Source organism: Equus asinus, chromosome 16 (assembly GCF_041296235.1).
Source record: "Equus asinus isolate D_3611 breed Donkey chromosome 16, EquAss-T2T_v2, whole genome shotgun sequence".
NCBI lineage: Eukaryota > Metazoa > Chordata > Mammalia > Perissodactyla > Equidae > Equus > Equus asinus.
The window spans coordinates 21570513-21593469 of NC_091805.1; the positions used below are offsets into that span (position 1 = coordinate 21570513).

At 35.2% G+C, this 22957-nt stretch overlaps 1 protein-coding gene across 1 annotated transcript in view; it reads right to left on the reverse strand.

The window, feature by feature from the left end:
• ZNHIT6 (zinc finger HIT-type containing 6) overlaps window positions 1-22957 on the reverse strand; it is a 55142-nt gene that overhangs the window by 9063 nt on the left and 23122 nt on the right. Inside the window, exons 6-8 of the mRNA XM_014830124.3 lie at window positions 17083-17151; window positions 15335-15415; window positions 13355-13432 (exon numbers count right to left, since the gene is read on the reverse strand). Of these exons, the coding sequence (XP_014685610.3) occupies window positions 13355-13432; window positions 15335-15415; window positions 17083-17151 (228 nt within the window). The remainder of the gene's footprint in view (window positions 1-13354; window positions 13433-15334; window positions 15416-17082; window positions 17152-22957) is intronic.

Sequence of the window (22957 nt, forward strand, 5' to 3'; positions counted from 1 at the left end):
AGGTCACTGTATGAATGTATGATCACCAATATCCCTCCAACTCTAAAATTCTATAAGTTTTGATATTTACCTGTCAAAAGTAGCGCTTATCCTCTATTCTTAATAGTTGTATTTATTTCTCAATCTAGGTTTCTCAGTTAAAAGTGCAACTAAGTGATTCCAAATGTACAAAGGTGAATCTTTGGCTGTTTAAAATCATTAACCTTAATACAAATCAATTTATTGTTACCTGTTAGCTAAACATTTTTAAAGTATGGCTCATCCTGGCATAAGTGAATTCAATAAGATTCCTGTATCAATTATAAACTAAATACTTTATATTCACGCTCATTAAATTCCTTTAAAATAAGACAAACTTAAAAGAACTAAATTTATTTTAAGAGTAGAAAGAGAATGAATTAAATGAACAAATTGGCTTTCAAAATCCAAATGAGAAGGAAGAAAGAAACCAGATTGTTAATGAAGACCCAGAATTAGAGGGAAAAAAGATACATGAACTCAAACTAAAACATAAAAAACCAAACTAAGTACAGGGTCAGACAGTTTTAACTCTTCTGTTTAAAAGAAAAAGATTTTATTTAAAATTTTTCCAAATAATACTCCTGTGTGACAATTGTTGGAACTCATACTGTCCAAGTCACAGTAGAAACAGATCTTGTCAAAGTAAATTTTTTCTTAATCTCTCTTAGTTTTCATATTCAGAAAAAATACAGTAATTGAGTTAGCGGTTTGCTGCACTTGGTCGTGGGACTTCTATGTACCCACGTAAATGAGGACTACTCATGCTTGACATGGGGCACCAACCATGTGTTACATAGTGCAGACATAGCCTCCATTCAGAAAACTCAGTTCAGAACTGCACTGGTAGAAAAATAATCCCAGTCTAACCATGATATGAAAGCTATGGGATGTGGTGAAATAAAATGATCAATTATACATTATAAACATGCTTTAATGTGGGCTTTCCAAGGCTTTTACTTGTTCTAGATGCCGTTTGTTCAGTCTTTTCTTAGCCTCACTGGTAAGTTCAACTACTTTTAAACCCAGAGGCTTGGGTTCCAATCTTATTACTGGTCTTTTTGAGCTGTGAGGACAAGGGTACTCAGTTTTCCTCATCGGTGTAATGATGGAAAGGATATCTATTCATCGGTTAGCTTGTAAAGTTTAAATATAAAGGTGAAAATGTTTCTAAAGTGAAGCTTGCCAAACCAGTATCAGTAATAAGATTTTAGACTCCAAAGGTAATTTAGCACCTCTAGTAGGGAAATGACATACTTGTCAGGAATTAAGTTCATGATCTCTGACAAGACTAGTTAGGAGACAAAGAACGAACTTTGTAGACAAACAGACCTAAGTCCAAATCCTGGCTTTGTAACTGTAACTTGGTTTCTTTGGGTAAGTCAATTTCGTAGAGCCTAAGATTTCTATATTGTAGCGTTACAGTATGTACCTCATTAGAATTAATGCACATGAAAACGTTGTAAGCAGAGTGCCTGGAACTTATTCATTAATTAATTCCTCAAATATTTATTTAGTGTCTATTATGTAGTAATATACTATATAAAGTAAATGAAATATCTGAATCACCTGGAAATTTCAATTAATCCAGTCATTATTCCCTCTGAAGAGTATATAAAGTTGGTTACAAATTATTATATAACATAACCAGAATGGATAAATTTAGTCGATTAACATCAAGTTGAAAGTTAAAATATATTTCCCAAGGTTTTAGATAAAACTCTCATTTTTTATTTCACATAATTCTCTTAACCAATAATCAAAACAGTATATATTTGAAATGAGATGATTACTATGGAAATTGTAGGCTTATAATCTGCTAGGAATTTGACTATCATATCACTTTGGATCTACTCTTCAGTACAGCCTCTCAAATTAAAATTCTCAAGTTCACAGCTACTGAAATTTCAATAGTTGTGTTTGCATCTGTCCTGTAAACACTTCACTAGCTGAGCTTTAGCTGCCCTGAGCTAAGTTTACAATTCTTATAAAACTACTTCAAGCAGAACATCACATATGAAACCCATTCCATCAGCAGATGTATCATCTCCAAGATGATAAAAATATTTAGTACTCTGCTCTACATATTTCCTTTATGTGTGTGGACATTCCTCAGGTTGATTCTAACACGTCTAGTCCTCAAATGATTCCTTGCTTCCTTTGTTCTAGAGTCTAGATCCAAAATGTGGCCAAAGGTTAATACCATTTTGAGCACGTACTCATCCTGATCATGATTTAACTTTGAAAAACAATCAACAATCCTAAAAAGATATAACAAAGAATCGGGGTTGAGTTTCACATAATCTAAAAACATGCATTATGGTAGTTTATGGCACGGAGAAGTATGTGCTATTTCACAAAGAACACACCAAGGATTTTGAGGCAGGCCTAGGTTTGGGATCTTGGTTCCAATATTTAGTGGTTATAAAGCCAAAGGCAGTGCTCTCTATGTAATTATAATATATTTAAAACATATAACATAACATAATTATAATGTATATAAAATGCTTAACACAGTACCTAAAAACAGTAGGCGGCACTCAGTAAGAGGTTGTCACTAATACTCATGTTCCATAAAGACATCTATTGGCCTCTAGATTTAACTTTGATTTTAACTCACTCTTGCAGCAAACATTTTTTTGTGTTTGGGAAAACTTATTCAGGGTCTTCACACTTTTTGCTTATATATAACCTAAAATAATTTTAGAAAGCAATGATATCTTTGTACATTTTTAAATAGACATCTAAAATATCATTTAAAATCCTTGATCACAAGTTTAAATAGATGCAAAGAACGTAATTTATGGTGTAGTGAAATACTGATGATTTTAAATGAAACTGTTACATCACTCTAAGTAAATCCACTAGAATCTAAATACCATGGCAATTTGATACCAATATCATCCATTCAAAAAACATATGAACAAGCTCTTCCTTAACAGTTAGAAATCTATGATTTCCTTTTCTCCTGGAATTTGTATTTCCATTCTAATTCTCCAAAGAATTTTATCTTAAATAATACATTTACGCTTGAAAATCTTTTACTGATTACCTTCATAATTCTCTGTAACAAAAATGTGTACATAAGCTAAAAATTTAATTTTATTACTATGACCTTAGGGCTTTAAATGTTAAAATTTTTCTGGATTGAATAATTTTAATATTATTAGTATAAAATTGACCAAAACAAAAACATACTACAAACATTTAAAGTAAAATTTTATTGGGAATGCAACTCAATGTGATAGGCAAGCACTGAGGATGGCATCTTCTACCACATGCAAGTTTATTACTGATTCTTAACTTAAGTGATTTTTCCCCATTTATCTCTGTAGTACTCATTAACAGAATCAAATTCCAAAAGGAAAACAAGAGAAAGTTTAAGTAAGCTCATCCAGAGAGCACACTGCTGTTATTCACTAACCCTTCCTTCATCACAGTTATTTCCAAGTGATCTAACTAAGGGCAAAAATGGTCTCTGGCTACTCACATAAGACAAGGCATCTGAAAGTAGTTAATGCTGTTCTTAGAAACTCTGGAATTCCTTTAATGTTCTCTGACAGATATTTAACTGTGTACCATTATTATCAAAATAATCTTAACTTTCAAGATCTTCAGCTTTCCAATAGTAGGGCATTTTTAAAAATCCTAACTTTTAACATACATATTATAAATCTCCTGTTTAGAATATCTTCAAAGTATATTTTTCAATCATTCTCTGTAAGCCTGAAGCAAGACCATTTAATTTTCCATTTCTAATTCAATTAGGCAAGGGTACAGACTACTATCTTTAAGGACGTAAAAATTTGATTAAAAAAATTCATCCCAGGGGCCGGCCCCATGGTTGAGTGATTAAGGTTCCACGCACTCCACTTTGGTAGCCCAGTTTGTGGGTTCAGATCCCAGGTGCAGACCTACTCCACTCATCAGCCATGCTGTGGAGGCAACCCACATAAAAAGCAGAGGAAGACTGGCACAGATGTTAACTCAGGGCTAATGTTCCTCAAGCAAAAAAAAAAAAAAAGAGGAAGACTGGCAACGGATGTTGGTTCAGGGCGAATCTTCCTCATAAACAAACAAAAAAAATTCATCCTAATATCAAATGACATATTTTTTTATACAACTTCAACAATTCAACTGAATAAACATCTACAAAATACTTATTATACAGAAAACATGTTAGATACTGTATGAGATCCAAAAATGTCCTCCAGGAGTTTACCATCCTGGCCAGTGTTTCTCAAAGTGAGATCCCAGGCATAACTTATATCAGGGTCTCCTAGGAGGCAGAGATTGTAAAAAACACAGGTTTCTGGGTCCTATGTAAGAGTGACTAAACCAGAACTTCTGAGGGTGAGCTGCAAATCTACGTTTTCAACAACTATCCTAGATGATTATGATAGGCACTGAAGTCTGAGAAGCACTCTGAGAAAAGAAGAAATACAGGTTAAATAATCAGTCAGGGAGATGTTTATGGTAAGGGAGAATAACTGGCCAGTAGGGGTATGGGCTATGTGAAAAGCCAGGAGGGATTTGGCAGGACTATGAGATGAGGCAGGCAAGAGACCAGGCTCTTAGAATCAGCTAGGGCTGAGAGGTGGTATCTTGCAAGCAGAGCTGAGTGTCTAGGAAGTCAGAATCTGAGCAAGTAACATGAAGTGGGAGGTCAGCTCTGCTGTAAGGTAGAAGAGGGTCTTTGCTTCTTGGTGGTGGGTATTAGTGAAAGCCAAAAAGAGGTCAAGTGGATCTCACTTGAGGCCTTTACATAAGCAAAATCCATTTTTCAAAAGGGCATAGGAAAAAGTATCTCACCTCCTAACTTTACTGTAAATGATTTTTAAATATTTCATGTTACAGGTCCAAAGAAAGTAAAGTAACCTTAGTTTTTTATTTAAAAAACATCCTCTCAGCATGGAAATAAAATCATCCAAGAGAAATAGTTCATACTTTTGTTGGTTGCTTTTCAAAAAAAAGTTCCAAAATTATTAACTACAACCAGCACAGTAGGAAACAACTAATAGAATCTGTACAAGTACAATAGGGTAGTACCCCCAAGAAGAGTAATAATCTTCTGTGATGTTCATTAAATCAAAGCCTAGAAAATGGTTTAATTTGGCTTGGGTTTAAAGTCTAAATTCTTGGCTTTATATGCCAATCTTTGGAAGTAGAGTGAAGGCAATTGGTATGAGCTTCCATCAAAAAACGACAAATCTGCGGGGCCTGCTGCCCATGGCCGAGTGGTCAGGGTTCTGCAGGCTCGGTTTCTGCAGCTGGGTTTGTGGGTTTGGATCCTGGGTGTGGACCTACTCCGCTCATCAGACATGCTGTGGAGGCATCCCACATACAAAGTAGAGGAAGACTGGCACAAATGTTGCCTCGGGGCTAATCTTCTTCAAGCAAAAAAAAAAAGAAAAGAAAAAAATGACAAATCTGGCGTATCCATGCAAAGATGCCCATGCCTTCTGTTAGACGTCTGTTATGCCTTATGTATTACAAACATATCTATTTCCACCCCTAGACTGTGAGCTCCTTGAGGGCTAGTCTTTAGATGTATTTGTATCCCTAGGGCTTAGCACTGTGCTGGGACATGGAAGGGGCTCAATGAATATTAACTGAATAAATGAAAAATATAGACGTGATCAATCAACTCATTGATACTTTAGGTCAAGTTCATATATCAAAAAGCCTGTCTTCTGAGCAGGTGCTACTTTTTCTGAAGGAATTTTAAATTATACCAGGGAATTTGTTATAATCTCTCTCTCATTTTATATATTGAGAATTGAAGCCTCCAACTGGTTAAATGATATGAAGTCACAAATGACCAATAAAAAAATCCTTTAGAGCAGGGATTGGCAAACTATGGTCAGTAGGCCAACTCCAACCCACTGTCTGTTTTTATAATAAAGTCTTACTGGAACATAGTCATACCCATTCATTTATGTATTGTCTATCGTTGCTTATGTGCTACAAGGGCAGAGTTGACAATCGCAACCCACAAAGCCAAAAATATTTACTCTCTGGCCATTTACAGAAAAGTTGTTTCAATACCTAGCACATAGCAGGTACACATACATTTAACTGAATTAGTACACTACTTATTAAAAAATTAAGACTGAATTCCTACTATGGGAAAGTCACTGACTCAGCATTGCAGGAAATATAAAGACGAAGATGCTTAAGGCAGTCACTGTCTTCAAAAGGGAGTTCACCATCATATGGGATAAATTTTATTGGGATAAAATATAAGACAGGATTGTAAAAACCTATGAGAAGTACAAAACATTTTTTGAGGCTCAAAGGATAAGGAAATTACATCCAGTTGAGGGGAAGGCATTGGCTCCACTGCAGACAGTGATAAATAAGTCTACTCAGAAGAATGGAGAGGAAAGAACATATAGGAGACCCACTATGGAGGCCAATCATGTAAGGCAAGGTGGCAAGGGAGAAGTGAAAGATGGCTCTAAACAAGTCTACTCAGAAGAATGGAGAGGAAAGAACATATAGGAGACCCATTATGGGAGCCAATCGTGTAAGGCAAGGTGGCAAGGGAGAAGTGAAAGATGGCTCTAAGATCTTATGTCTTGCTTACTAGAAGAATGACAGTGCCAATAACAAGGAATGGGTATCAGCATTTGTTGACTGTTGACTAGATGCCAGGAACATAATCAGCCCATTTAATCCTCATTTAAAACAAAACACACAGATATACACACACATCAGGAAGAAATGGATGTGGTGTGATGAGATCTAGACATGTTGAGCTTAAGATTTAATGAGATATGAAAGAGAAGAGAGCTGCAAACCAGGATTTGGAGCTTGGGAGAAAGGCTGAAAATATATCTCGATTTGGGAGTCATTTATACAGAAATAATAGTTGACAACATCTTAAATAAACAAGCTCCTGAAGCTTCGTATTCTTCAAACATCCGATTTATGTAAAAAAAAAAAGTAAACTAAGATGATTGGGTATCTGCTCCCTTGTGGCTAGTAGTGAGTGGCCTGTTGGGAGTACAGCTAATACTGAACTTACTGTACTGCCCAGAAGTACAAGGAACCATTTGGCTGAAAGAAGTTGTTATTTAAAAAAAGTAACGCACAATACAGTCAACTGCCAGCCATAGTGAACTTTTTGTTTTAAACAGATTTTCTCTTCTAGTAAGAAAGTAATTTCTAGGATTAAAACAACAACAAAAACTCCTATATTCATTGAGTCAATTCTGCAAGATGTTAACCTGAATGTTACAACTTGTAATAGATGAATCATAAACATTTATTGAGAGTGATCTGCTGCTATGTGCCAGGAACTGTGCTAAGTAGCTGACATGCATCATCTCAAAGTAATCTTCACAACAATGCAATATCGTTTCAGTGTTGATTCCCACTTTCAGACGGGAAAACAGAAGCTTAGTAACTTTCCAAGGTCTGCATCAAATTTATAATGTTATTTTTGACTTCATAGAAAATCTACTTTGATGTAGGTTTTTGCATAAAAGCAAAAAGATTATTTAGAAACATAATGTGGGTTAGGTCTCAGAAGCAGTGACTTAACAAATTTAGCATCTGTAATGGTGAGACTTTTGGTCTACAAAGACTTTTTGTCTTCTTAACATAAAATAAGGTCTACTTCTCCACAGATTATGTATTCTGGAAGGATAATATTACTACTTCTCACTGAAATATGATATAATTTCACTCTGAAGGAATACTAATAATAAAGGATTAGTACAGGAAGTCCATCCTTTTTGAAAATAACGTTCCAAAAAATGATGCCACTTCTATTTGAAACTCAACATGCCCTAAGCCTCCAGGCCTTACTTGCATCTCTCATAAAACAGATCCATACCAGGAACGTCAGTAACCCTTGCTTCATATCTGTTTTCGCCACTACTGTACACTCTTCATTCTTGTATGGTCATACACTGCATAAGAACATTTCAGTCAACAATGGACCGCATATACAACAGCGCTCCCAAAGATTAGTACCATATAGCCTAGGTGTGTGATAGGCTATACCACCTAGGTTTGTGTAAGTATACTCCATGACGTTTGCACAACGAAAAAAGTCACCTAACAAGGCATGTCTCAGAACGTTATCCCCATTGTTAAGTGATGCATGACTGTATAAACCCCATTTTTTATTTATATGCCTAAAAGATTAAATGTGCTTAATTAATGGTTTTTAAGTAAATTTGGAAAGAATCATCCCACAACAGCTTAAACCACATTTTGATCAAAACCAGGATCTTATATACACATCAAAAGAGGAAAGTAAAATTAAAGAATAGAAAATCTATCTGAACTTGTTTATGGAGAATAAAGGATTCCATTAATAAGTAAAAATAAAATACAAGCCTAAAATTTAACAGATGTGGAAAATTACAATTGAATGGACAGTATCAAAGCTGGTGTATTCTAAATTCTTCATTCAGTGATAACTTAAGTGAGCAGCAATACAATGGCTGCCTCTTACAGTGCCCGACATTACCAACATAAGCTTTTCTACTTTAAATCATTAATTTACATTCTGAGAATAGAAAGCTGGTAAGAAATGACGTGGCAAGAGAGTAAGTGTGGACTTGCTAACATAAGCACCTTACATGAAGTCCCCTCCACTGGGAATGTGAGTTTCAGGGGCAGGAACTGTTTTCCTTACTGGTATCACCCTAATGTCTAGAACAGTACCCAGGCCATAGTGGGTACTGTTTGCTGAATGAATAAATGAATTTACTTAAGAAGTCATATTAGCTTTTATAAAAAGACACAAATTCAAACTCTGTATTCTGGAAAGAAAATTCCCAAATAGATCAGCAGCAAATTCCTTAGGATTAGACATGCATTCTATGATCACCTAAATCTAAAAACAACAGCTGTGTATGGGCAAAGCTAAAGCCTGGGAAACATTCAAGATTGCTCTAGCTGGGGCCAGCCCTGTGGCCCAGTGGTTAAGTTTACGTGCTCTGCTATAGCAGCCCAGGGTTTCTCTGGTTCGGATCCTGGGCGCGGACATGGCACCACTCCTCAGGCCATGTTGAGGCAGCGTCCCACGTACTACAACTAGAAGGACCCACAACTAAAAAAAATATATACAACTATATACTGGGGGGATTTCGGGAGAAAAAGTAGAAAGAAAAAAAAAAGGAAGATTGGCAACAACTGTTAGCTCAGTTGCCAATCTTAAAAAAAAAAGAAAAAGACTGCTCTAGCTGAGTAGGTGTATCAAGAGACAATTGTCATAAACCCTCCAAGGATGGAAAACATCACCAGTGAAAACTGGCAACATCAAAGGTTTGGTAAAAAGACTTTATTCTGAAGTTACTGAAATGCTATAAATCGTAGGATACTTTTAAAATCAAACAGCCACAAGGAAACTACATGTTTCTGCCTTCTAAGCACTTTTGAGGAAATAACAAAACTCTCCTATTTAGCATGCTTATCTTAAACTAGAAGCCTAACATTTTATAACCTATGATAATCTTACTTAGATGTTCTCTGAATGTACTTTCCTTTAATAATACAACTTGTATTAAGTATAAATCAAATCATCTTAGCCTACGAATGTACTATCTGGAGAACACATAGGTTTAAAAATCTTTAATTAAAAAAAACAAAATAAAAATCTATTTCTAAATGAATCTCCATAGTATCTAATTTCATTATTCATGACTAGAAAATACTTGTAAAACTGGGAAGTTTTGTATAAATTAGGATACCTAAGTCTTGAGACTGACTTAACAATTATAAATATAAGGATGTATCCTACTCCAATTTGGGTCCACCTTCAGGATAAAAGCTACCTCAATTGGGTTTTTGACATTATTATTGCCTAAAAGTGATGTCATCACTACTCAAAGTTAAGTAGGGTGGCCATTTTTAAATCCAAAATTCCAGGACCTGGGTTGTAACCTTCCACTTCTTCTTTGGTAGTATTGTCATATATCATTGAGTTCAACTAAACAACTCAAATGGGGAAATCTGGATGACAAGTTTCCTATGTAAATAGGATAAAGTCAAAGTCCTTTCACGTTACTCAGTCTACCTCAGGTTTAGTATCAAAACAGCCTATTCTAGGTATTCCTTAAAGTCAACGCCACTCAGCTTTTACTTTAATTAATCCATCATTCCTTCCCTTACGGGGATTAGGAAGGTTAACCCAAGGCCCAGCTTTGGTCCCCTTTGGGTTCCTAAAGAAAGAAGGTCATAAAATAAGAGAAAATAAAGGATCTTAAAGGAAAATGAAGCAAAGAGAAGTTGAGTGTCTACAATTAGGTCACGGACCTTCATTTCAGTGTACTTCTTTGATCGTTTTTTGTTCAGGTTTACCCTCTTGGTTCAAACAAACCATACCAATCTGACTAGTATCCTCCTGTGTTCTGGTCTCTATGTATCCTGATTTCTTTCTATGCAACTGCATGAAATGGTTTTCCTGATTGTTTCCCTTGGATCATGTCATGCTGTAGGCATTGTCGCCACGGCCCTAGAAAACCCTGGTCTGCCAGGACAGGCTAAGATCTCCACTCCCTTTACCTCTCCATGGATTTTAGAACACATTTCCAAGTTAAAAATGAATGCTATCTGGGCCCAAGCAGTCCGTTCTATACAATAAACTTTAAAATACTCAGTATCCTATATTTACCTTTTATCACATAAAATTTTAGTTTCCTTGAATTTTGGAGAAAGAGGATATTTTGCCAAAGAGTCAAGTTTGACCAACTTAGTGAGCTGGCGCATTTCTTCACTGGCTACAGACCAGTTTGCCTTGACTTAAAATGGAAATACAACAAACTTTCCCTTTTAGGTAATGGAGGAAATAAAAATGGAAACAACAAAGAAATAAAACAAAACCATAACAAACAAACAAAAACAAAACAAAACAAAAAACCCAAACCTTTTGTTCTTAGCAGTTGTAACAAAATGATACAAGTTGCTTTCTTTAGCTTTAGTAAAGAAGTTTTAATTGTCTGGCTAACAGATTAGGTAAATAAGGTGAGAATGGTCAAGTCAATGCCCAAACTCACCAAAATAAGTAATTTAATTCTGTAAAAGCAATCTGGTGTATCAAATACAGACTTATTAATCAAAAAAATAGAATAAAGACTCCAATTCACACAGCCATTAAAATAGTAGCCAGTGGCTACTATTCACAATTATTCAAGGTCAGATGTACATACAAAGGAAATCATGAGGCAATCAGTTTTATTCTCCCTGCTGCATTTAAAGAATAAAACTTTCCTGGGGGCCGGCCCTGTGGCGGTGTGGTTAAGTCCACACGCTCCGCTTTGGTGGCCCAGGGTTTGCTGGTTTGGATCCTGGGTGCGGACATGGCACCACTTGTCACGCCACGCTGAGGCAGCATCCCACATGCCACAACTAGAAGGACCCACAACTAAAATATACAACTATGTACTGGGGGGATTTGGGGGAGGAAAAGCAGAAAAAAAAAAAAAAAGAGAAGATTGGCAACAGTTGTGAGCTCAGATGCAAATCTTTAAAAAATAAATACATAAAAATTTCCTGAATAAAGATGGATAGCACTTCTACTGTCTCCCTTCCACATTCCTTCTGGAGCCATTTCTATGTTATCCTCACAGTGGCAATCTATGACAAGGAGTTGGCAAGTGCTCAGAGTGGTACAGAGTGTTAGAATGGTTGAACATGACACTAGGTTGTCAGGAGAAGACTGGGAGAGTACATATTAGTTCCATGGCCCAGAGAAGATGAAATGAGACAACTATCCAAAAAGCAACTTCACTTTTCATGAAAACCCTCAGAGGCGTTCTTCTGACAGGCTCACGAGACTGAAGCCATAGTATATTCATTAAGTACGTACTACGGTATGAAACACGAATTATATTTACATGAATTATCTAGGTAAAATATGGTGCATGTTAAGAAAGGAACTGATTTTAAAAGAGAAAACATAGATAATAAAAGAAGGAAGAATTATTTAATGAATAACCACAGGTAAATTCCAAAGGAACAATGCAAATTTCTTTGTTTAAACGTGAATTATATGGAATTCACTTTAGGATTTCGCTAAACAAAACTGAAAGAATACACCTTTTACACCAGTATTTCTCATTAATTACATAAACGTTTGATTACCAATTTTAGAAATATTGATTTTGGTTAACACGGATTTTGTAACTCTATGTACCCATCTTTGCAGAAACCACAGAACTTTCTAACCTATTCTCATTTAGGACCCCAAGTCTTTTGGGGGAGGGAGGGCAGTTAAAGCATGATCTGCATGTAAATACATTGAACTAAGAAGTTTAGGGAAAGGACTATGTGACAGAAAACTTGAATTTGTCATCACTGAACTGTGATCAATGATATGACGTTGGGAGTATTTGAGATATGTTGGTTAAAAAAAGTGGTCAAGATTTGCTGTTTAGATCCGTTCTTAGCTATGAAAGTCTTAATCTTATATGTAGACCTTTTGTAAGAATTCATTTATCTGTAGTAGTAGCAACAACATTAATAGTAGTAGTAGTAGTGATAAAAGTACGCACTTACCATGTGCTAAATGAATTATCTTAATCTCTCACGACAATCTTACAGTTATTATCATTCCCATTTTAGAGAATGAGGAAACTAAGGCAAGTGAGGCTATGCAATTTACTCAAGTTAACATGATTGGAAGCAGGCAGAGCTGGGATTCAAACCCAGCTCTGCTTTCACAACTTGGACTCTTAAACCTCTAAACTATACTAGCAAAGCAAATCAGAGACGAGACTGATCAGATCTAGTCTGAACCAGATCTAGAAGTTTGTTAAGTAAACAGGGGAAAAGCATCACAGGTCTTAAAAGATCAGTGTTTTGTAGTTCAGCATGCTGACACATAACTGGCACTTCAGCAGACTTCGCAGGGACGCTCGGAGATCGTTAGTGTAGTCTATTTCATCGTCCCATTCACAAGGGAAGAGAGCCCAGCAACGCTAACTTTCTCAAATCATATGGTTTGTTAGAACCTGGCTCTCTTCACATTTCTATGCAGTTTTCTTTCCACTGCAATATGTGCAATGGTCAGTTGATCACATGAATTCAGGTAAAAACCTGAACACTAGAACTCTGTCGTAGAGAATATTTCTTGAAATAAGTTAAAATGGGATTTTATGGGGAATCTTTTAGTTGCACATGACGTTATTTTAAAATATTCTAACCAGGGTGATTTTTCAATTGAATTTATCCTATATTATGATAAGTGTGATTATTTTAAAATTTTAGTTTGAAAGTCATATTAGTATTATAACTGGCTACTTAAGCTAATCAAGATACTTAGTTACATTATAGAATTAGCAAATATTTAAAGAAACGGGGAGGGAAGCAATTTTACCTTACTAAATTTTGTTGCATATATTCCACCTTCATTAAAATTTGGACCCCAGTCTGAGAGCGAATGTAGGCTTTCAACCTGAAATAAAAATGTCATATTGAAGGAAATAAAATTGGTTTTTAGTTTATTTCAAGATTATTTTAGTATATTTCAAGATTCAAGTATACCTCAAGCATCTATGGAAGACTAAGCATTTATGAGTAGCTGATGATACTTAAAATCATCTATCCAAACACAGAAATGGGGTTAAAGATATTTTCTAACCAAGGTTCTGAATTTTAAAAAATCACCTTTCTTCTCTCTGTGCAATTAAATATCTTAAATTAAAAATTACCTATTTCAGAAAATTAAATTAATCTTATTTATTTTCTAAAAATGGAGCCAACTTAGCAACAAGTATTTTGTCCTACTGCCAAATATATGACCAATGATAACAACCGGATTATCAGTAATAAGAAGGAAAGAAACTCAACTTTTCTAGCTGTCTTTGGGACATGGATCTGGTTCAGTCTGGGCACTACCTTTTATCAAAAGTAGAAAATGAGGTTTAAGTAGAACTGGATCAGACATTTTAGAATCCACCTAGTCTAAATTTTAAACACTAGGTTACTCTGGAACCAAACCAAGCACTCATATTCCAAGCAGGTACCATCTGGAGAAAAGAAAGTCAACTGGCTTCCTGCCAGGAACACTACTAATCACACTTTAATAACAGTTTTCTTATTTGAGCACTGCCTACTGTGTGCAAGGCCCTGTATCAGGAACTTCATATATGCTATTTTTTTAAGCTCCTAACAACCCTTTGCTGCTGTTGCTAGTGCCATCGAGTCGATTCCAACTCCTAGCAACTCTGTACAGCAGAGCGGAGCCCTGCCTGGTCTTTTTGCGCAATCCTCTCACCTTTTGGTGGGGTATCAGACAATGCTCCACTGCTATTCATAGGGTTTTCGTGAACAAATTTTTTCAGAGGTAAGTGGCCAGGTCCTTCTTCCTAATCTTTCTTAGTCTGGAAGCTCCACTGAAACCTGTCCACCATGGGTGACCCTACTGGTATTTGAAATATCGTTGGCTTAGCTTTCAGCATCACAGCAACACACGGTATGACAGTATGACAACCAACAGTTGGGTGGTGTGATTCCCTGACCTGGAAACAAACTGGGCCATGGCTGTAAAAGCTTCAAATCTTAACCACTAAACCACAAGGGCTGATTCATGACAACTCTATTTTTTAGATATCATCATTCTCATTTTACTGATGGAAAAAAATTAACACGTGGAAGTTCAGTAATTTGCTCCTGATCACATAGCTAATAAAGGACAGAGCTATTTATCTAACCCAGATATTGATGACTAAATCTTTCCACTATGCTATGTTAACCCTTTTTGTCCATTCTGTATTACTGGACAGGAGACAGAGTGTATTTTACTTAGCTTTATCAAGATTTGGCTGAAACAGGATTTCCTGTCTTTGGAAACTCAGATACTTGGAAACTCTTAATTTTCAGAGTTTTTGGTTCAACTTGAAAGGCAGTTTAGTTTAAGGGTTAAGAGTACAGACTCTGACACTAGACTGGCTGGGTTTGAATCCCAGCTTCCTTGCTTATTAATAGCTATATGAAATCACTTAACCACTTTAAGGCTCAGTTTCCCCATCTGTAAAATGGGTATAATAGCAGTAATCTACCTTAAAGGGTTATTGTGACATTTAAATGAATTAATACATTTATTATTATCTGCTTCAATGAGTGTCTGGAACACAGTATAAACAGTAAGTTTTAAGTACTGTTATTATTACTATTGAAAGGTATCATTTCTCACTGCCAAAGCCTTGAGTAAACACCAAGGAAATGGCACAGAAAGTAAACTGCACTGACACATCACATTCCAATAAAGTCACGACTTTACATAATAAATAGATACATAATAAATACCTCAACATTTTTAATAATTTCAGAAAGTTACAAGATTTTTTAAACATACCTTTGACGAATTACAGGATCAGACTTTTCAGGATCAATGTAAGGTCTTAGGATTTCATTAATAGTTTTATCATCTGGTACTCTTCCCAACAAAGAAAACAAAAACAAAACTTTTATTATTTATAATTTTCTACTAAAGGTGTTAACTTAGAATTACTAAATCTTGTGGCTTTTTTGTTTAAACAAGTGAACAGAGACCTTTTATTTCACTCTTGGCAAAATATAACATCCTTTTAAGCAAAAATTACTTAGAAAAAAAAGCTCAAAAAGACTTCTTGGATACACTTAACAAAATCTTAAAAAACAATATTTTAAGAAGCTCCCTATAAATCAATTATAAAAATAATTAACACACACCTGTGCTCAAAGATGAAAAGAAAGAAGTCGGGACGAAATATATTTGAAAATTGCAGAAATCAAAAATCTGAGAAAAAGTTTCAGTTGAAGCTAGTTTTAGGGCATGTTCAAGTTTATTCATTCTAAATCATAAGACCAGGTTAAAAAAATTGATACTGCTTTCCCTGGAAACAAAGTATTTTAGGTTTTCCAACTTTCCTGTATGTATGCACATTGTTTTAAACTATAAGGCTGTAGAAACAAAATTAAGACACTGTTTTGAACTAGAACTTTCCTCAATCATTTATGCAGATTCATATATACTAGTGTGCTATATACCCCACCTCTAAATTTAAGTCTTCTCTCTGTCTTTAGTCTGGTAGCAACCTCAAATAATAAAGTTCTTCACTAAAATCCATAGGACAATTACAAAGACAGTAAATTTATGCAAAATGTGGATATGTGCTAAATACATTACTTAAAAAGAAACTTTAAAATTTTCCTAACCCAAGGAATCAAAAGTACACAACCATTAAAATTTTTAAATGATACCTGAAAATGTCCATAATATGAAAAAAAGTAGGATAAAAAACTGTGTAAATTAATTACAATTATGAGTATATATCTATACATGTCTAAATTAATGTATTTTCTGAAGGACACAGTGTGACATTAATAGTAGTAATCTTTGAATAGTAGAATTTTGGGTCATTTTTTATCGCCTATACAACCAGCCAGCTTAAGAAATAGAAAGCTTTCAGCCCTCTTGATTCTCCCTGCATCTCTCTCCCTAACACCTGCTCTCCCCACTGAAGTAAACACCAGGATTTCTGCATTAATCATTTCCCTCAAAGTACCACCACCTCTGGAGATATTCCTAAAAACTACTGTTTCCTTTTCTGGTTTTTTTTTTTCATATTTACAAACAGAATCACATTCAATGCATTTTTCCTTAACTTGCTTTTCTCAATCCACATTATTTCTGAGATTCATCCACACTGATGTATGTGTATAATTCATTCATTCTCAGTGGTGTTTAGCATTTCATTGTGTGTGTGTGTATATATACATCACAACTTAGCTGTCCATTCTACTACTGACATACATTTACTGATATCACATTTAAGTTAACAGTTTATTTTAAATACAGAGACATAATAAAAACAAGTAAGTTCTTTCTCTCTTTTTTTTGCTAAGGAAGATTTGCCCTGAGCTACCATCTGCTGCCAATCTTCCTCTTTTTTTAAGTGAGCTGCTGCCACAGCATGGCTACTGACAGACAAATGGTGTGGTTCCACACCTGGGAACCGAAGCTGGGCCACCAAAGCAGAGCATGCCAAAATTTAACCACTAGGCCACTGGGGCTGGCCCTAAAAACAAGTAAGTTCTTAATAGACAGTGGTGATACTATACCTCTTCTCTATGTACACAGCTTGACTCTGAGGAAACTGGAGCTTCACATGCCAACAAAACTGTTGTTTTCTAAGAGAGAAAATAATAAAAGTTTGAACACAAATCAAACTTCCTGAATTTTCATTTTCAGATAATAACTCTAAAGTATTCCTAGAATTTAATGTATTTTTTCTACTAAGAGCTATTATCTCTTTTCCAAGATTTAGAGACTAAGTTTTTTAAGCAACAGACTTGCAAGAGTTTTTAAGACCAAAAAAAATTAAGAGAAGCAGCTCTAAATCCCAAGGACCTCACATCCCTGAATTAGAAGGCAGTTTCTCAGAGTTCAGGGGCTTTTGAGATGAGTGTGCTACTACTTGAAGTTTACAAATAAATTTCCTCACGACTAAAAACAATGAGCTGATGTCTTTGCCTGACTAGTCTGGAAATTAGGTGAATGAAGTATTGTCCAGTTGAGACCAGCCGGCTGCAGATACACTTCTGAGCCATGAGTACGTGCATTCAGTAGCAAAACAGTAGACAACAAGTTGGTTGCTAAGCAGAATGCACTCTGAGCTACAGTCCCTTAGCTTCCAGTCTAAACTTTGGTTTGATGTAGAATCAACAGTAATAATTCACTAAATGTCTGATTTTAGAAAAATGCCCATATATTCTATTTAACATATCTAAATTTGGGGACACTAGACATCATTCCTTTTTTTAAAAAACTAAATGCTCAAAATATTTAATCCATTACAGAAATTTAAACACCTTCACTACATGATGCCTTTACACATTTTCCTTACTTAGAAGAAATTTCTAACAACTCATTGGCAAGTTAATGGCCGGCAGCATGTCCAAGCAATGGCCAGCATCTCCTATAAATCTATCCCTTGGCAACATAGCCCAAAAATCTAAAATAATTTTCTTTTCATACATTCTAGCAGAGTATCTCCTACTAAACATTTACATGATTTAGTTCTATTTTTGTCAGACGACAATGACCATAAAATCAAGTAAAAATCCTTCTACTAGGGTAAGTTATCACAGATCTGCTTATGGAAGTTTTCTTTAATAACAAGATAGTTTTTGGTACTAGCTAGAGAAAAATATGCTTAATTATGCTTATGTTGATACTGTTACTTATCATATAAGAAACAATCATGATAAGTTTAATTTATTTTTTAATAGAAAAAGCTGTAAAGCACACTTTACTAATTTAAAGGCCAGATATCTAAAATCTTAGAGGAAAAAACTTCAAAAAAATTTGCATGCAAATTTAACAGTTACTGGATTTAAGTAAATAATTCTTCCAAAACGAAACACTTTGCAATGTTTGTTATCTGTGAAACAGGCATAAAATAATATCACCATCAAGAGGCTGAGGGAGACCACATTTCTCTCTTAGTAAGAAATAAACTGATTTCTAAATCTGAATGCATAATATGGTTTCTTTCTAAATACATCTGTTTTCCACGTTAAGTTACCAGGGCAAAAAAGAGACTATGAACTTGTCTTGTGGAATTGTAACTCATACTCAATCACCCCAATCATTGCTTGAGTAATTTCAAGAACCATTCACCTTTCTTAACATTCAGTAGACCCTAAATACCTTCAAAAAATACTTAACATTCCAAAAACAAAGAGAGAAAAGCCCTTGGAAATCATTTTATTTGCTGTAGTTAACTAGTTGTACTTATAAGGAAGTCATTCATTACTGTTTTTATTAGACATACATTGCTAAATTGTGACTATTATAAAAATCTTTCTATATATAGCCTCAGTTCAAACATGAGCAAATCTGAAAAGCACATTTACCTTTAAAAAACGTAACCTTGCAATATTTCAGAAACAATAAGAGAATAATATAAAGAACACTCAGCGTACCCAAACTCAGATTTAACCAATTGCCATATTTGTTTGAGATTCTTTTTCTTCTAAGAAATAAAATGTTATTGATATGGTTGACGATCCTTTGTACTGTTCCTTGATTCAATTCCCTTCCCATCGTCAGAGGTCACTACTATCCTGAGGTTGTCTGTGTATTCTTGCCATCCTTGGTTTTATATTTTTAATATATATACACACATACTTATAAACAATATTTTACTAATTCTTTACGAGTTGTTCTTAAACTTTAATAAACTGTAAAAACTTAAAATTATTAAATCACAGTAAAGAAAAAAATAAAAGAATCTCCCCAGGGATGGGGTTATTATTTACCTCTCTACTGGTACACAGAACTAAAAGTTAACTTCATCAAAAAAATGCCTGTACTTTTTTACTCTATGGTAGCATAAAAGGCATTTGAGAACAGTTATTCAGAGTAAAAGATTTAAGTGAAACAGCAGACAAAGAGAAGCTGAAGGGTGTTGTATAAAGAATTCCTAAAATGAGTGAGAGAACTACCTCTAAAGTGGTTTCCAATTCTTCAGTGTTCCTGAAATTGATGTAGTGCTGACAGAGGTGATCAAATCTCTTCCTAAGTCTCAATTAAGTTTGTTTCCCATTTTTCATAATTATATATAGCGATACATGGCTCACTTAAAAAAATATACACCAAAATTCCAACAATATTACTTGTGAAGAGGACTGTGAGTAATTTTATATCTTTTTTATCAGTTTTCTAAAAGAACATACTTTGCAAAAAAAACAAAAATCAAGTTAATAATGCTTCAGTGAGTATCTTTATGCATATATGTAATTGTTTCTGTATTCTGGATTATTTTTAAAGATAGATTCCAAGAAGTAGAATCATTAGGATAGAGCAGGGTTTCTCAACCTCAGCAGTGCTGACATTTTGGACCAGATAATTCTTTGTTATTGGGAGGCGGGAGAGGCAATGATGACACTGTCCTGTGCATCGCCAGGATGTTTAGCAACATCTCAGGTCTCGACCCATCAGATGCCACCAGCCAACACCCACTCCCCCAGTTATGACAATCAAAGATGCTCCCAGATATTGCAAATGTCCTCTGGGAGGCAAAATCACCACTATTTGAGAACCATGGGGATAGAGGTTTAAACATTTACTATTACTCCCAATGCATTAGGACTACCGTTCCCTAAATTCAATAAATTGCCTTCAACTATAACATCATTGTGTCCTTGTCATATTTATCAACATTCTCAAGAATGGAAATACTGTACCCAGAATATTCTAGTTAACTTAGGGACCCCAAGACACTATGTTTAGAGTTTGATAATAGGGTGGCGAAGTAATGGTGGCAATTATTAAACCTAATGTTCCCTCCTGGATGACCTGACAAAGTAACAGAAACACCTACCTCTTCTGAGTCCCACGAAACTGAAGTAACTATTCATGCATAGCAAAGCTTTTTCTCTTCCTCCCTCAAATACACACACAGACACACACACACACACACACAAGTAACAGAAACACCTACCTCTTCTGAGTCCCACGAAACTGAAGTAACTATTCATGCATAGCAAAGCTTTTTCTCTTCCTCCCTCAAATACACACACACACACACACACACACACACACAAACACACATCATGCATTCTCAATGGAGGGAGCATCACCCCAAAGGGGGTGAAAATTGGTTCTTTGGAGGGTAAAAAGAAAATCTTAGATATTATAATGGTTTATGGCCCTACAAAGGGACACTGTACATAAACAGATATACAGTATATCTGTGCTATCAAAATATCATGGGGAGCAATTAGAGGGAAAATGTCTAAAAAGGCTCCTTGGGAGGTGATAATGAACAAAAAGGTTGAGAAACACTCCGATGGTGCACATACTAAATGAGGAAAATAAACATTATTTTATATTTGGTTTAGTGAGTTAATACAGGGCACTTATTCAACAACTCTTGCTCACTAGAAACTGTTAAGGATCATTTTCTCACACAGTTTCCAGAAAGTGGTATGTGATAAAGAAACAAATTTGGGGAGGAGGGAAGTTCTATACCCATATGGTACTCAATTATTCTCCTGACTCTATAACTTAAAATTGCTAATTTTCATCTCTCGAGTGCTACCACGATTCCAAGAAGCAAATCAAAAGTGATCAGATCCTTTTAAATGGCACTGCTTTCTTGATACAATAAGAGGTGCAAGCTCATTTACAGCCAAAGAAATGTAAGAGAAAGAAAATATTTTCATTTACCAGAGTTACAAAGATGTTGTTAAGATTAGAAATGCTAGGGAGGTGTGGTGAAATGGACACTCTCCATTACTGACAGGAGTATAAACTGGTGCAAGTTTCTGGCAGTTCAATTTCATAAAAGCTATAAATAAAAATTTGTAATAAAAAATACATATATTTTTGCCTCGACAGTTTTATTACTCCAAGGAAATAAGTGGACAAGTAATGATGTATGTACAAAATGTCCACGGCACCACTTTTTATAACAGAAAAAGTCAGAAACAATCTAAATGTATATCATCAAGAAAGTGATTAAATAAATCATGGTAGGTCTACATAATGAATGAAAAAATGAGGCAGAACTGTATGTACTGAGGTAGAAAAATGTGCATGTTGAATGATGGCATTTATATTTGAAATATATATTCATACATGTATTTACAAATATGAAGAATATACCCCAAACTTTTAACTATAGTTACTTCTTGACATTATAAAAGGATTTAATTTTTTTTTTTTTAAAGATTTTATTTTTCCATTTTCTCCCCAAAGTCCCCCGGTACATAGTTATGTCTTTTTAGTTGCAGGTCCTTCTAGTTGTGGCCTGTTGATGCTACCTCAGCATGGCCTGATGAGTGGTGCCATGTCCGTGCCCAGAATTCGAATCAGCGAAACCCTGGGCCACGGCGACGGAGCGCGTGAACTTAACCACTCGGCCACGGGGCCAGCCCCCAAAAGGACTTAATTCTTACTTTACATGTCCATATTAAATAAATCTTTGACGTAGATTTGCTATTTTTTATAATCAGCAAAGTCAAAGCTGTTTTCATGGGGAAATGCAGGATGGTAGCCATAGAAAGGACAGGAATACTTTTAACTTTCTTTATAAACATGAAAATATTTCACTATTGGAAGTATTCTTTTAAGATGTTTCCTTTTTATCTCAGAAATTATTACTCAACCAGAACTAGGGTTACTTATCTAATCATTCTGACAGCTTCAAAGCTATTTTTCTCAAGAAATATACTACAACTAAGAGTTACATATGGAGGCTGAATTCTAAGAACTAAGATTTCTAATATGAAGTTTAAATGAGCTTGAAATTTTTGTTCTTAAAAAAATCACCAATTATTATTCTACTCCATCACTGATTAACCAACATTTACTCAAAGAACACTTCTGAGGGCTAGCTAGGCAATAGGGACGCAAAGACACTGAAGGGACAAGCCCAAGCAGACTTCTCTTGAGGTCAGTGAGTCAAGCATCAACCCCGGGCACTGCTCTTTTCCTTCTCTATCACTACGAGAGTATAGAGTTTTCACATGAAAGCCCCCTGTTTATTACTGACACTGTACACAGGAAGAATTCTCACTATACTGTAATGCCCAGAGGTAGGACAGGGCAGAGGTTAAGTGGACTCTGTGTCTGAATCCTACTCAACAATTTATTACTTGATGTGATCTTGAGCAAGAGATACATTTCTGTGCCAGGTTTCTCACGGTAAAAGTATTAAAATGAGTAAATATACATCAAGAGCTTAGAACACAGCAATCAAAAATGTGAGCTCCTGTTATTATTACCATTGTTATAATTCTGCATTCAATTCAATGTCCTGAATTATGAAGCTTAGAACAGAAATACTGACAGGGCCTTTAACTGAGAATATCTCGCCATGAGTTCATAACCAAACTCTACTTGCATTGAACTTAGTGTTTAGTGGCTAGAGATGAAACTGGACATGTGGATTAATACCAGATTGTAAAGGGCCCTGAATGTTTTGCT